At 29.7% G+C, this 17,564-nt stretch overlaps 1 protein-coding gene across 1 annotated transcript in view; it reads right to left on the reverse strand.

The window, feature by feature from the left end:
* The window catches only part of LOC148229092 (uncharacterized), a 118,020-nt gene that overhangs the window by 46,486 nt on the left and 53,970 nt on the right, over positions 1-17,564 (reverse strand). Inside the window, exon 2 of the mRNA XM_088196790.1 lies at positions 12,639-12,757. Coding sequence (XP_088052916.1) covers positions 12,639-12,757 — 119 coding nt within the window. The remainder of the gene's footprint in view (positions 1-12,638; positions 12,758-17,564) is intronic.

Below are 17,564 nucleotides of genomic sequence, written 5' to 3' on the forward strand. Positions count from 1 at the left end.
AAATAAATATATTATAGCAAAAATATTTTATTTTAATTTTATAAGAAATATTAAGAGCCTCTAAATTAATATAAAAAATCACACAAGCTAAATAATATATAAAAAATATGTAAAATAAATAAGAAAAATTTAATATTAGAAAAGTGTTAAAATATTTTTTACCATACTAATAAAAAAGTAGTAATATATATTAAAACATTACAACTAGATTACTTTCTATAATTTACTATGAATTAAATATAAAATAATATTATAATAAATAAGTAAAAAAATAAATAATTATGGGAAAATAAGTAAAATTAACTCTCTTTCAGGTATATACTAACAAAAAACAAACACAACTCAAACGGTTAATTAAGTATTAGTAAAATTTCATTTTTATTTTTATTTACGTAATTAAAAATTATAAATATAATACCTATACACTAAACTATATAATAAGTACACCTAAAATATTTATTAATATATTTTAAAAGAGCAAATAAGACAAATAAGAAGTAGAAGAAATACAAAAATAACAATAAAATAATTAACTTAATTTGGTTTGATTCGAGTTTTATGTATTTATTAAAAATATTATAAAATTTATTTGCAATTAGTTATGGTTGATTTTGGTAAATTATTAAATATTTTAAATGCAAAATATCAAAAAAAAAATCTAAAAGTAAATCCAAGTATTTTATATTATCATTTTTTATAATTAAATAATTATTTACAGTGATTGTGATATAAAGATTAACATTAAATATAATTTTTTTCTTTAATTATTAATTTATTTAATCTCATTAATTAAATAATATTAATCAATCACTGAATGTAACTTTTCATATTTTGGTATGTTTTGAAGTTATATATTAACACTGTATCATCAAAATACAGTTAAATACTTCCTGCAAGTTTACATAGGGTTAAATAATTTATGTATAGATTAAATAATAAAGGTCTCATAATAGAACCCTGTGGAATTCCCCACTTCACAGCCTCACATTCGCTTTGTGTACCAAATATTGCAACTACTTGTATATTATTTAATAGCTTTTTAATAAATTTTGCGTTGGTCCTACTATTCCAATATATTTTAATTTCTCTAATAGTATGTTATGGTCTACTATGGCAAAAGCTTTTTTAAATCTATAAATAACTCATATTCTAGCTAGATTTTTTTTCTGGGTTAAGATAAATATTTATATTTTTAATTTAGGTATTTAAATGTTTATCAAGCTTTTTTAAGTTACCCTGTGACAGTCGTCAGTATGTGAACTATGATATTTTCACTTAAAAAATAGTATCGTATGTATCTAAATTAGCTCCTCTGCTGTAGTTTTTTAAGATGATTTTTTCCAACAACGTCAGATTTATAATGAATAAATAAATTCCGCAGAGCTTTAAAGTTTTATTCCAATGTATTATGCATAGAAAAAAATGATATACTAAAAACAATAGCAAAAACAAGTCTTTTTTATTATAATTATACAGAATAAGTACAATTAAAATAGATCGGTATATATTCTACGAATATAATAGTGAAATATATATATATAACATTTTATTATTATTATGTTTTTATTGATCATCCAATATACAACGAAAACGAAAAAAAAACCTTCGTTCGATCGAGCATCGAGTGTCTTTTCAGAGAAGAAAACTCAATACCGCAGCTTTCGGCATTCGTGAAAATCCCAACTTGGAAATAAAGAGCACTCCCGAAAGGGAAGCAAACTCCGGAAGAACTTTCAATTAAGCGCATAATTAACTCTCGCCCGCGGGGTCTCCCCGGACCCCGACGTGTGATTTTAATTCAGTCGTGGCCGTGTTCAACTGCTAATTACCCGACAGATATTTCAAATGTAAATTGGACGAGCCTCAAACTAGATTTAATATGAGATTTGAGTTTAATAATGATGTAAAATATTATAATTTAACCCATTTTTAATGATAAATATCATTGATAGCTTTAAAAACCATCGTATCATAATAATATTTCATTATCATATAGATCAATTATATACATTATTTTCCAATGGTTATTTGGCAGTGAACAATTTCTATAAAAATGGAAGGTTTGGAACGTTTTAAACTCAAATTAATTATCTAAAGTTTGGAGACCCCTGCTTTTAAGCGTCCTCGTGCTTATTCCATTTTAAATTTACGAATCAAAAACACATTATATACGATAACTTTCCATCGGCTCATACCAAATCACCGACCCATACCCAAACCATAACTCGGCGATTGTTTTCGCTCAAGCGAATCCCCTTTTGCTGAAATCGGTCGATATCCGACACAATCTGTACATTCCTTCGCCAGAGACATTACGAATATTTTCCCATTGCCCGCATGTCTCGCAGTGCCGGATTCGGGATATTGGGCGATCCGCCTTTTCGATTACGCCGTCCGCAATCGAAACGTTCCCACTGCGCCGGTAGTTGTCTGCGTATTGGCGAAATTGTTATCTGATATCTCATCTCTGGCCCGCCTTATTTTATATATCATATCGTATATAAATAAATATCTGGCGTCGCCGTGGGGCAAAGGCGAAAATTGGCCGTTGCCCATAATGGCTTTATGTTTCGCGTTTCGTTTCCGCCCCCCGGGTTAAGTAATTTCGCGAGACGATCGAATGAAAATAAGATAGCGGCCGCAAAGGGTTAGCAACTCAACATCGTTTAACGTGATCGAAAAATAAATGAGGGTTTTGGATTTTTAAGACTTGTTAGATAAATTACATTAACATACAATTAAAGTTCTGATATTTGAAGTCTTAACATTACATTTTGAATAGTGAATCTGAGTCATAAAAAATGCCGCTTACAGATAAAAAAATGGGCCGTGACAACAACGCAAGACGAACCAACAAGTAACTGCATATTATTTTTATTAAATTAATTCGCATAGCAACAACGAATTTATTTTTTATACACATGTTACAAATAATTAACTTTTATGTAATTAAATATTTACACGTGTTTCTCATTAGTAATTAATTATCATTAGTACACGTGTATCATATTAAATATTTAGTATAAATATGAAGCGATTAAAATAAATAATGGTCATAAACCAGTCGTCAGAACAACATATAGTAATGTAATATTTTCAGAGAGCTATTCTACCATATTAACTGATCTTGCTCATAATCTGCGCTCATTGAAGTCACGGCGAAAAAGTTGTAAAAAAAATCTTTCTAATCAATACACTATCACCAAAGAAAAAATCAATTATAATACAGGCGGCCCTCGACTTTCGCAAATTTCGCACATTTAAAAAAAAACATTAAAAAAAAAAATATATAAACATGAGTGAGAAACGGAAAAATTCAGTGTTGATACGAACAAAAAAAAATCAAGGACTTCACACGATTCAGGACAAAGATGGAAATTATTAGAGGTTCTGATAGCGGTGAATCTTTTGCTTTAATTGAACGTTCATATGATACAAACAGGTCTACGATATGTTCAATTTTGCAAAATAAAAATATAGTTAAGGAATACGTGCAAAATTGTGGATTTAAAGATATATTTCCACAATCTTTAATGGTATGTTTCCAAAAAAACACGGCAAAAAAACATTGATGAAATGGAAAAATCTTTGTCATCATGGATCGATGACCAACATCAAAAAGATTTCCCTCTGAGTATTTCAATTATTCAAGCAACAGCTCTTAGTTTGCCAAAGATTGGAAGGATAGATTAAAAAAAGATTTTAACACGGTTTTTCAAGCAAGTAACAGTTGGTTTTACAATTTTAAAATGAGGTATTCTTTTCATAATATTAAATTTACTGATAAGGATAAAGATGCTGCAGAAGAATTTATTTCCTAATTATCCAAAATTATTGAAGATGGAGTATATTCCTCTAGCCAATTATTTAATGTAGATGAGACATGTTTATTTTGGAAAACTCTTTATCAATGGAAAATATGAATGAAGCCTTCACGCATCTTGACAAATTTTTAAATATTATGGAAGATTGTGATCCCAATGGAGAGCGCATATCTCAAGTGCGTAGGGCGATCAATAAAGACATAGCATGTTATAAAATACTATATGAAGAAAAGAAAAAGAATAGTGGAAAACAGTTAACTCTTGATAACTTTTCAAAGGAAACACCCGCAAACCCCACTTAAACATGTCTTAAACGCCTCTTAAACATTTTATAATAACTTAATAAATAAATATTTTAAAATACACACAATTTCAATTTTCTTACTTTCCTCTATTTTCGAACATTCAATATTCGCACACATTTTCAGGAAGCAATTATGTGCGAAAGTAGAGGGCCGCCTGTATATATTTACATTTTTTGCAGGATATAGCTGATTTTGAAAACACCATAACTGCCGTAATTTTAATCAGATCGCCATTAACCAATTTTTACAAAATGTTTGTTCCGCCATCTTGTTTTAAAATTAGAGCTATTAAAAAAAATACAAAATCGTAATTCAGTAAAAAATAAAATATAAAGAGCGACAAAGTTCAATATAAGAATTGTAAATAAATTAAAATTTTAAAAATATGTTTTTTTTTTACATTTTTTCTGGGATATAACGGTTTTTGAGAACACGATAACTATATTTTTATTCGTATCGCCATACAAATTTTCTTAAAAATATACCCAAATAGATTAGTTTTTTTACTACCTAATCCAGCATTTTATTTCCAAATGGCAGCTATTACAATTAAAAGAGGCCAAAAATGTTCTATATTAGAAATTATTAATATTTTTTAACCCTTTAGATGCGGTCAGAAATAAATATCATATAAAATAGGAAAATATATTAAATAAATTTGGTTTATAGAAAATACAAATTTTACTGCGTTTCTTTGCTTTGCTTTTAAATGTTCTGATTTTTTTCAATTTGTTTATATAGATCGCCATTAGATATAGTTTGTTAGACATGTAGTTTTAAAATGGCGACTATTAAAAATAATATTAGAGAAAAAGTAATAAAAACAAAAATATTTGGTAAAATAAATTCAAATAAAGCAAAAAACTTTTTTTTACATATTTTTATATATATATATATATAGATTTTAATGCCTTACGATTTTTTTTTACCTATAATTTATATGAATCGCCATTAAAATGAGTTTGTTAGCCATGTTGTTTTAAAATGGCGGCTATTAAAAATAATAATAGAGAAATAGTAATGAATTTATTAATAAATTTATATTCGAGATTTTTTTTTTGGAAATTTTACTTATCAATAAAAATTTATTGAAAAAAAATGCTTGGATTACCTCAATTATTTTTATGCTCAATTTACACAATTGTTGAAATTAATTTTATCTCAGGGTCAACCGGCATGAAATAAATCACTCGCTAACCGACCAGTTGTGAAGATTTACAATTCACAAATTAAGTTGTTTATGCATTCGATAGACATACGGTTAGTAAATGATTGTTGGAATGGCAAATATAGAATGAGTTAATGCATCGATATTTAACTAAATATCGATGCATTAATTTTTTCTGAACAATAAAATATATTTTGACATTTTAAGATACTTTTTAATCACAAATATCTATTGGAAACATTGCTTCAATAAAAGCAAAAATATCTTAAAAGTAAGTAAAATATTATAAATCTAAATATTATACAAAAATATTAAAAAAAATTCTGTTTAATACTATTGTATAATGTTGCTTTTATTTTAAAATATATATACTTGAATATTTGATCCAAAAAAAGAAATCGAGAAAATGTTACTTCATACCATTAAATAACGTTATTTACAGTTATTTTAAGCTGATTGACCTCAAAACAATACTAAAGGACACACAGCAGTTTGTTTTTTCGGAAATGGAAAAAATTGCAAATCCAAAATTGAGTTGCGAGAAAAATCGCAGATGGAATGAAGAAAATTGTCTTCGTCCATTTGCAAGTCATTATTTGACAGTATGCAAAAAAGGGTTGCAGCTGTAATTAAAGCTAAGGGTAGACCTATTAAATAATAAAAATAAAATAAACACTTTAAACAACCTTGATCAATTTTTTATTTATATTTTACGATTTTTAGGATATAACACATTTATTGGGGTGCCACAGTATTCTTTATTCAATGAAATTCGCAAATATAATTTAATAAAAGCTCAAAATCAACTATATCCGGATTTATTACCACTTTAAAAATTAATTATATTAAAAATATCTGCGGTAAAATATTTAAAAAATCTGAGGCACGTCTTTAAGATTTTGTGCGAACTGATTTTTTTTAATATGAAACATTTTTTATTAGATTTATTTTATTCTACCAAAAATGGTTTACAAAAAATAAAAAAATATGCAGTACTTTAAATTAATTTATCACAGAATAATACAGATACAAATTTAATAATATTAAAGTCAAATTTGCGCTGCAAACTGGCTTCAATTTTTACATGCGTATTTGTACGGAACGGCTGTTCTATGTAGTTCCCTGTTCTGTGGTCAAAACAAAAAATATAAAAAACAGTTACCATAGATACAAAATTGTCTGTTAAATAATGTATGATCTAATTTGCGATCGCAATGGTTTTGAAAATAAAGTGTCACCCAGAAACTGTTGCTACATTAGAGTGAGTGAAGGTTTTAGGTGAAATACAGCCATTGCACTAAGAAAATAAATCAAAGTTAGGTCGATCTGAGAATCAGATCAGCTTCTACTTAAGACCAACATAGTGATTAATGCATTTCGAGTGGCACCAACAAGGAATTCTGCCATTACAGCATCACCACTGCATTAAAATCATACACATATATTAATATAATAAATAAGTAAGAAGCCAACATTCAACAGTCGCCCAGCTTCAGTGACATATCAAATCATAAAAATTTCTTCCCCGGGGAGAGTTTTACGGATTGGAATCGTAAACGGCAATACCATAAATATGATTTACATGTCCTCGGAGAAAGGATCGATTGCCGTTTATTTCGCCCCCTGTCAAATTTTACTACGTACCCGCAATATTTTTTTTTTGCGGAATTAAAACGCCAGGGCTCCGATTGAGCTATCTACGCCCCTGTACTGTCCCGGGTTTGACGATAATGCGACACGGATTCGGCACAGAGGATGACGGACGGCTACAATTTAATACGACACGATTATGTACAGTTTCGTTTGGGTGTCGCGCCCAGGGGCGGTTGGTTGCCATGTACGCCTGTAAGTAATATGACACATTTAACAATTTATCTGGAAGATAAATTGTTGGGGGCTGCGAGTGTTTCCGATATTTTTATGTGGCGCTATATACCGCTGGAAAGGGAAACTGGCGCTTATGAAAAATCATCCTCATAGATATGAAAGATTAGGACGTTGTGTTATTAGTCGCTTTCACCATATTCTAATATACATATGTACATAGAATATGACTTAGGTTGATATAGAAGGGCTTAACGCATGGACGCCTGAAATGGTTGTGCACAAGGAGAGCTTCTTGGGTCGTTTATAGTAGATAATAAAAAAATTAAAATTAATATAAAAAATTAAATTAAAATTCACACATTTTTATACGCAAAATAATATTTTTTTATTATTGTTAACTGCCGCCATTTTGAAAAAAGATAAGAGTACTCGTGCGAATCAGATTGACTGTCAAACTTAATTAAGATATTTAAAATAATCGTGAATAAAGTATCACTTAGTCAATATTAAATTAGTAAAAGAAACATGCAACGCCTACTTTTCTCGCGAGAAATTTTTATATATTTTATTTTTTTAATAATAATTAAATCCCTTATCAAGAAGTAAAACTAATTTAATGAGCCGATCGTATGTTTGCCTTCGCGTTGATGACACAACTCAGCTGCCTGTCATATAATGTACATAGCATGGAAAGAGTTAATGACTGAGATTCTTTGGGAACAGATGAACGATCCATTATTTTTAATAATGCATTAAAGGCGTGTTTTAACTAATAATAATAAACTAACGCCAGAATATGCCACGTCAAGCACTCGAGAACACTTGTCGAACGTACAATATAGCGCTTCATAGTAAGCCAAGAGAGCAGGATCTACATCGACTCATACATCTATTCGTCACCAGTCCATACAAAATATAACATCAATTAAAAAATACTTTTCGCATACATTTTTTGTGTTCTTGCGTCATTTATAGTTATTTTATTTTTAATTAGCACTGTTCCGTTATCTAGTTTTAATTTTAAAATTATATTTTTTTTTTGTGAATAATTTAAATATGTATACTGATTTTTTAATTGGGAAGTTTTTATGAAATATTTTAAATTCCTCTTTCATAGTCTTACTAATTTCTACAGTTTCAGTGATAATATATTTATTATAAAAAAATTACAGATTTATAAACGAAAGAATATATTATGCTTTTTTACATCAAAGTACACTTACAACCTAATATGATTCAATATAAACTTGTATCCTTTCTTTTTGAGCGAAAATTCGAAACAACCGTCTGCGACAAGATTTTTTCTTAACATGTAAACGTCTGACGCAATTTCCATATCAGATTTTCCGGTTTTTCTCTTTTTTAGCCTGAGGCGTTGCTGCATTCGAGCAGGATTTTCTCCACCCATGGATGGAGAAAAAATTAAGGCAATAATGGAAATACGAAGGCAATTTTCCGACGACGGGAAAATGCTAGCGCGCGACGAGACTCGGCAAAATGGAGTTGCGACAGATTCGAATTAAGTTTATGTGTGTGTATGGGTTTGTTGCGTAAGTTTTGCGGCTGTTGCGGAAATTAAGTTGATAGTGTATGGGGTCGACGTGCAAAATACAAACAAATATCATATCAAGACTTTGTCTAATAATAATTTGAGAAAAACAAATTAAAGTAGCAATCTAAAAAAATTAAATCTTTCATATTTTTTTATTAATAAATAAAATTAAAAAACGCAAAAATATGTGTGTCCTGTTTTTAGATTTTCTTAATTAAAGGTGTAAAATTAAAAATAGTTTAGAATATTATAAAATGAAATTATTAAAAATTATACATATTTGATCTGTCAATTTTTTTATAAAAAAAATATTTTCACTGAATAATTTATATTTAAGATTAGGTAAACAATTTAAAATCTAAAATTACTTTCTATAAACTGGAAATAATGAAAAGTATTTAATGCATATTACTTCGTATGGTATTTTGCGAATTAATAATTATTTGAATGGCAATTAAAATTTATTATTCGATATTTCGACAGTGATGCATCTGCCATGGTCAAGAGTTCAAAGAAACTGATTATTAATTAATTTGTACAATTGTAATACATTAATTCATTTTAACTTCAACAATTGAGTAATGTTTTTTTTAATATTAAAGCCATTTCAGAAATAATTAGAGAGGTATACAAATACACCACATAGCTTTTTATACAGATAAAGATCATGCATTGCAATACTATATCTATCCTTTATATTTTAATGACGCAATAACCTTTTTTACTATGTAGTTGAAACTCAATTTATTATTTTTAATAGTTTCCGTTATTCAAATAGGACTATTTTACTTTCACATAATTTTAATAACAAGAAACGTATTTACTACACACAATTATGGTAAACTACAAACTGTGTGCCTTATCGTTTGAATCACTCTAAATATGTTAACGCACAGCGTACTATAAAATTTATGAAGTAATAACATATTTATGATATTTTTTAAATCATATTTATTTATGTATTGCCATTTTTTTAATTGCGTCATAACAAAAGTTAATCTAATGCATTACAACAGGGTAAGCAAAATTCTATTGAGTCAATAATTAGACCCGAAATAAAGTTAAACTAACATCAAAGTGACATGTATTTCATTTCTTATAAATTGAATCAGTTAAGTGTTTCGCTGGTCCTTCAAAGCCACGCTCAAACCATTTTTTTTGCAAGAGTCAAGGGTAAAGCAAACAAAAAGATTGCAACTTCTCTTCCAGGGTAAAAAGTCAAAACAGTCTGTTTTTAATAAATTGAATCGTAACTATTACTTTCAAAAATAATTTTAGAGAAAAAGGATCATTGTGAATGTGTTGTTTACATATAAGATGCATGTAATTAAAAAAATATTGATAATCTAATTTTAAAGTAATTAATAAACAAACATTATAAAACTCATTAAAGAAGTATTCCAATTAAGTCATATTTAACTGTTATTGAGGTGTTTCGCTGGTCTTTCAAGTTACAAGAGAGACAGATTTTCTGCAAGAGTTAATATCAGGGTAGTCAAAAAGATCTTTAAGGGAGAAAAAGTCTAAACAATATTTAATATTTCATCGGAACATTTATGTTTTAAATATTTTTAATATCATTTAAATTATATAGAGGCACGTAGAAAAATATTTGCTTTAATTTTAGACTGATAAATAAGCAAAAATAGTGTTACTTTGAAATAGTGCATCACAATTAAATTATATTTTACTAATTTAACACATATTTTAAGGTTTCGCTGGTCTTTCGAAGCCTCGGTAAGACTGCTTTCTTGCGAGACTCAATGTCAAAGTGAAAAAAGGATAACTAATTTAAATCTATGTTTATATAATATCATCGTAGTATGTAATCGATACAAGGACATACAATTGTATCGACTAGATATAAGATGCATGTTTTTAAGAAATTAGCTATTTAAAAATATGTCCTGTTAGAAAATATTATACATATAATTTAATACAGGTAAATAAACAAAAATAGTTTTAATTTGTAATTAAATATCACAATTTAGTCATATTAAACAGTAATTTAGGTGTTTCGCTGGTCCTTCGTAGCCTTGATAAAACGGCCTTTCTGAGATAGCCAAGACGAACAAAAAGATTTTTTAAATTTATATTCAATAGTACTCTAAACAGTTTGCTTACACATCTGATCATTATTACTAAACAGTTTTACCCAATGCGTCATGCTGGCCATTAATAAAACATTAATTTTATTATTAAAGATTGAAAAAATAATTTAAATAAAGATTATGGTGCGCACCTAAATAGATAAGCACTATCCTAAATATTTTTTCCCAGCTCATCATTGCTATCGCCGAAAACATCCGTGTGCTTGGCTAGCTCTTTAAGAAGCTAGATACTCATGCAAGATAAACATTTTCAAGTGCTAACGTCCGTGCCGTAAGAGACAAGAAGAAGGACACTATCGCGACTTACTAGAGCCGAAAGTCACCATATATTGACGGGTTGTCAACACCGTCCTCTGACAAATTTCAAATGTGTTTTATTGAGTAGACACTACGCCTTATAGAAATATTTTTAAAAATCTGAATTCTCTTCAATAAAAAGGAGTAATTTTCTTTACTCGAATTCCATGTGAATTCCAAGTGAAACGTGCTCCACATAACGAAACAGAGCATCTTCAATGCTTTTTTTCAAACTTTGGCGATGTGCAGAAAAAAATCTCCATTCATGCTTAAACGTCACCCCCAAGTCATCGAGAGAAGTATTTCTGTTTAAATCACTTTTGCTTAAAATGTAAAAAAAATTCGCCAGATGAAGTTGTCTGGAAAATATGCTGAACATGATTGTCGAACGACCACTTCCATAGCAATTCCAGGACTTTATGTAAAGAGAGTGAATCCAAGTTTGTGCGAATACTCTGAAACACTTTCAGGTCATCTGCATATGATAAATAGAGCTATTAATTTCCGCATGTATGTCAATAATAAAGAGCAAAGCAGCCAAATTGGATCCTTGTTGTATTCCAGAATAAGCGAAATACTTATCATAGCCACGATTTCTTATCATAGTAACTCAAAAAAAGCTAACATGACTGCTCGAAAAATAATTTCTGAATTGCCGAAGAAGTAACTAGTGACAAACTTTGTCGAAAGCTTTTTGAAAGTCGGTATAGACCACATTGACCAGAATTTTAAAATTAAGAGATTTTATCACAGCATTCGAAGTACACAAGAGGTTAGTGACCGTGGAACGACGCGAACGAAACCCGTGTTTTTGATTTACAAGTGCTTGCTGACAGTAGTTGTGGATATATCTTTGCTAACACATTACACATTTGTAAACATACAAACACTTAAAATGGAACAGTTTTTATATAATGCAATATATGAAATATTTTCATTGTTCATAATTGGCTGCTTGTACGATGCGAGAAAAGGGTAGGAGGATTTGTGTTTTTTGACTCTTTTTCTCTCCCTAGTTTTAGATTATTTGCCATATCAACGTTTCATGACGCTGGTTCTTAAAATATATACTAAGTTATTACACATATAAGTATATGTAGCTCTAACAGTCTAACCTAACACACATTTCTAAAGGCGTTAAAAAATAAGTAAAAATAAGTTCGACAAGATATTTGCATATTTGTTGTATATTTGAATACCTAATATACATACATATATTTTTCCTATATAAAATTTATGCAACACTGTGCGTCAATTCTCCACTGCTAACACGACAATTATGCAAATTGCGCAGTCCCAAAAGTAAAACTCCCTCCATCATCATGCCAACATGTCGCCGCCGAATTCGAAATTCGTTCTCTGCCAAGGCGTTGATCTTATTTAAAGATACCGAGCCTGTGGAACCCCCGAGGGGGTACATATAGCGCACGCACGCTTATAGCCATCGTCCCCGGGCCAGACGTTATAAATTATGGAAAGAGCTCAAAGTGGAGAAGCGCGGACACTAAAGACATAAATTTTAAATTTTCGATGATTAGTTTTCAATTTTCTCACCTCCTCGTCCCGGCTACCTCGACGACCTTGCATCTGGTTCTGCTCCACCAGGAGGGCTGCAGGGTCCAGTAGGAAGAAGATGCGCTCCTGGCCCATCCCTCTTCTGGGAATAATAGCACCTGAAACGTGACACGAATTCGATTCTTGAGAAACACGTTCGACATGGTAGGCACGCTTTATTTATAGACGAAAGGGTTTTCGAAAAAGGTATGTTTTGGTAGAAGGAAAGCAAAGGGTGTCCTTATGCAAATCAGATCATTACTAGGACACTTGAGTACAACCATCAAAAAGGCGGTCGTGCCGAACACAAATCCCATTATAAGCATATTACTTTTATTAACCCTACTGAAAAGTTTATTTTAATCTTCGAGTAGCCTTCGTAAGGTTGCGGACACAAAACTGAATATTTTTATTTTATTGCTATATAAAAGAAATTTTTATTATATAGTATTTTGTAGGTACGTTATATATTGCTATGTTTTGAAATTAAAACGCAGGTTAAAGTGCAAAAATATACATATATATAATTTTTTTCGCGCTCTTGTTTTTTATTGTTTACACGACGTTTCGGTAAAATGTCTTTAGGCATTATATGGTGATAATATTGTTTTTCAGTAGAACATTTTTGTAGTCAAACAAAATTACTTTAATCAACGTTTTTTAATGTAAAGGACACGACAATAAAACACCTTTATTTAATTTCTCGCAAAATAAAACAGGTGAATAAATAAATCTACAGATTTTATACAATTTATTGTGTAATGAATGTCGTTCATAATATTATTGCACGTCAGGTTTTTCTTGCTATTTTATGAAAGAAAATTTACTTATTATTTTTGCAATTTTATCATATGCAAAAAATGTTTTTTTTTTTTTTTTAAATTACAATAAATATTTTTTAATCAGTTTTGAAATTGCCCGTACAATTTTTTTCAATAAATAATATACATATGTATGTTCTTGCCGCAATACTGTCACGTAGCTTCTAATTTGTATCAAAGATCATATAGTCGAACGGTCAAAGAGGGAAGCAGTTGCTTTCTGGTAATGATAAGTATATCGAAAGTATATCCGTATCATATTATTTAGAGCTAATAGTAGAAGCGTAAACCCAAATTTGCCATCTCTTTCTCAATTATGAATAGTGATAAAATGGATAGCTCTCAAACTGACTGTGATATCGCAAATAGAGTATAGCAAATCTACTTTTATTTAAAACTACTCTCATATTTTGCAATTTTTGCAACATCGTTTTGCCTATTTTATTTAACATATATAATATTGTTGCACAATAACTAAAGTGAGGCAATATATAATAAAACAATTGTAGTTTTTTTTCATACTAGATATTTTTCTACCATTTTTTTCAATGTCAATTTACAATGTTTTTAAATTTATTTTTCATCTACAATTACTCAAAAATATTTATATTATAAACTAATGTAAAAATCGACACACTTAGCATCATAGCCATATTTTTTATGTGCAGTATGTGCTTGATAGATAAGTTTGGCACTGATCCTTTTTTTATGTTAAAGTGAGATCCAACGGTTTTTAGTGCAATTGATTCAGAAATATCTGGCATTAAAAACTTTAGTTCTCAATAAATTTAAATAATATAAATTTATTACTTCTGTGATTTTTTTACCAACTTATTCCGACGCAACGATTATTAGTAATCTTAAAAAAGTAAATAAAGTGAGAAATGTGATTTACAAGACAATTGTACTTTCCAAAGAAAATGATTTAGTATGGAAATATTTTGACTTATATATGTATGTACATTTGTTTCCTATTAAAGAGGTAATTTATTTTTTAATAATTTGCCATAAAACATTTTTTTAATATTCAGTACCTAACCTAAGTTATTATTTTAATCAACAACATTTTCAGTTTCTTAAAATAATTATTTAGGTAATTATTTACAAAGAAAAAATTACCAAAACCATTTTGCACATACAGTTCTTGACCCTTGAACCAATTTTGATGATTAGGGGTGGAACTAGACTCGTTATCATTATCTAATACATATTTAATAAGACTGTATCACTGCTGGATATTTCCAGGTTTTAAGTAATTTGCAACTGTTTATGAATACCGATTATTACATATGTGTGCTATTATAAGAACCGTTTGTTTACGTCCTCTAAAAAAGTCGTTTCTTAAAAAAGTAATAAGACACGAATCCATTAGTGAAACTCTTTGCTATTATTTAATACACAAATCAAAAATTAAATGCTAGTTTTAAAATGATTTTCTTTAACTTATATACTCTTAAGATATTAGGAAAAGTGTATCGTCCTTTCCAGTCTATGATCTTTTGATCAATATCGACAATTCGGAGTGGAATCAGACTAATGTTTTTGTCTTATACAGACTTTGTAATTATTCAAAATTAGTATATTTGGCATTGTAGTTATATTTTAGTTGTGCGGTATTTTATCAGTGAATAAATTCTGCACTGATATTTGTTTTTTTGTTAAAGTAAAGTCCAACGGTTTCAAGTTCAATTGCTTTAGGAATATCAATGAACATTATACCGATAAAAACTCTTATCCTTAGAGTGCTAATATATTAGTTTTATCATAATTTTAGTAAGTCTGAAATATATATATATATAATAAATAAATAAATTTTACAGTAAAATTTATTTATATTAGAAATATAGCACTTAGGCCATTTTCCTTCTATATTAACATTAGAAAATGTATTATATATCGGTACTAACCTACATGCATAGAATACTTTCGCAAGCACAGTAGGCCTTTAATTAAAATATCTAATTATTCCCGAAGCGGGTCAAAGTAAATAAGGGACGCGAGAAAGGGTCGAAAATAGGTCTTAGATTACGCTAATGTTTGAAAAATACGTGACACGCACACACTTTAAAAAAAAGTGCTCCGGGCGGCTCAGTCGTTACTTCTAAAACTTATTACAGTAAAAGAGTTTCCGGACGAGTTTGTAAGGAGATTATTTTCTCGGAATTTTATATAAGCAATTCCCTTCTTTGTGCCCCTCACTCCTTTAATTTTCGCTCTCAAGCCGGAAGGGGTATTTATACATCCGGTCCTAGCGAAAGGTTTGACTTTACGAGTGCCGTCGCCGCTGCACCGATTCGGCCCTGTGCCCGCGAGAGATTTTATAGGCGAGACTTTACAATAAATTTAATTGAATCGTCACTTCTCGTATTCAGGCCCGTATCGCTTTTTATTAGAATCGAAATACTTTTTTATGGGAGTTCAAGTCGCCATTTTGAAGTTGCGCCGTTAGAAGTAAAACGTGGTTAATGAATAATAGCCTTAATTTAATTCTGTAACTCAAATTCATCTGCATAGTTTGCTATAAATATAAAATAATACGTTTTATATTCATATTATTTAGATGTATTTTTAAAATAACTGTGGCATCCATAGTACATTAAAAAATCACTAGGTAACCGTCATACATCTTTATTGATATTTCTATGTAATTAGAAATAGTGCTAGATGAGCATATACATATCTTGTTTTGCTTTGAACGACAGCCCACAAGTGAGAACTTATCGGCCGATGGTTAATTACTTTGGACAACAACCGATCGTAATCTGCCATTAAGTTGTCTATGCATTAATGCTGTAAATGAGTGAATAATATTTAAACTAATCTAATCGCGATGGACACTCTGACCGTTCTCAAAGTGCAACTTTATCATCTAAGCTCCCAAAACAGATTTCGAGAGTTTATCATCTTGTTATAGACTCAACACAATCGAAACGGTATACAAAGAGCTTAAACTTACGTACCGTACTTTCAATCGCAGATACTTTTCGAAACAACCCACCGCGTATATCTCATCCCTTCGGTAAATAGAGCGAATCAGACAGAGTGGAAGTATTCGTCAAAGGCGCCGAGAGCGACCGCCGCCAGTTTCCGGCGTCTCTCTCTTTGACACGACCACCGAAACGTTCAAGTTAACCGTGTACGAACGACGACAATACTACACCAGAAATTTCAGAAACTCGAAACGTAACACAACCGGAATTCTGTTTCGAAAACTTCCGTCCAATATCGGTTATACTGCCGCTCGTCCAACTATCGGCTCCTTGGAATTGCAATCGCATCCTCTAACCCCACTAGAACTAAATAAATACTATATATTTCATTATTTACTCTAACTTATAAATCAACCATTTCGTGTGTGAAAGCTTAATCGCGTGTTATCAATCAACTGGCAATTAATCAACATGCTACTAATGAAAGAGGCGAATCGTGTGTGACTCTCATTATTTAGCTACAAGTTAATTTGTATTATATGTTAAACTCTATTTATAAATAATAAAAAAATAGCTAGGTTTCATAAATTATAACTATTTATCAAATTAAAATCATGATAAAAAATAACAATCAATGTACACATAATAATATTATTATATTATATATTTTGACATTTTAAATAAATAAAAATAAAAAAATATTTAATTAGACTATTAAATATTGTTTGATCCACCATAATCACTTTTTTAACATTTCGTAAACTTGTCACGAGAGCTTTATCTGATCTTTAAGAACAGCCGTAATTACATTTCTAGATATGATCAACTCCAGAGCATCAAAATTTATTTTAATCACCCTGTCATAAATTAAATTTGCAGACTAATAAACTCAATTATTATCTTAACTACCCTATTATTTAGTATCAATGTTATAAAAATATGTTACAGCACACTACTAAAAAATATGTTTTGAACATTTTCCAATTTTTCTCTTTCCATATAAATATTTTTTTAAAAATGTCTACGTGCGACTTTCGTACTGCAGCAACTCTAAGCTGTGCGTTCCACTTTAGATTTAACTCTAGTGGTTAAAACCGAATGCCAGGTTTATTTACGGAAAAGTCGCCGGAAGAGTTGGCCGCGGTCCCACCGCAAAAAGTAGCTGACTAGACGCT

The sequence above is a fragment of the Plectrocnemia conspersa genome, unplaced genomic scaffold (assembly GCF_051122295.1).
Source record: "Plectrocnemia conspersa isolate PC_06_02 unplaced genomic scaffold, ASM5112229v1 ptg000011l, whole genome shotgun sequence".
Lineage (NCBI taxonomy): Eukaryota > Metazoa > Arthropoda > Insecta > Trichoptera > Polycentropodidae > Plectrocnemia > Plectrocnemia conspersa.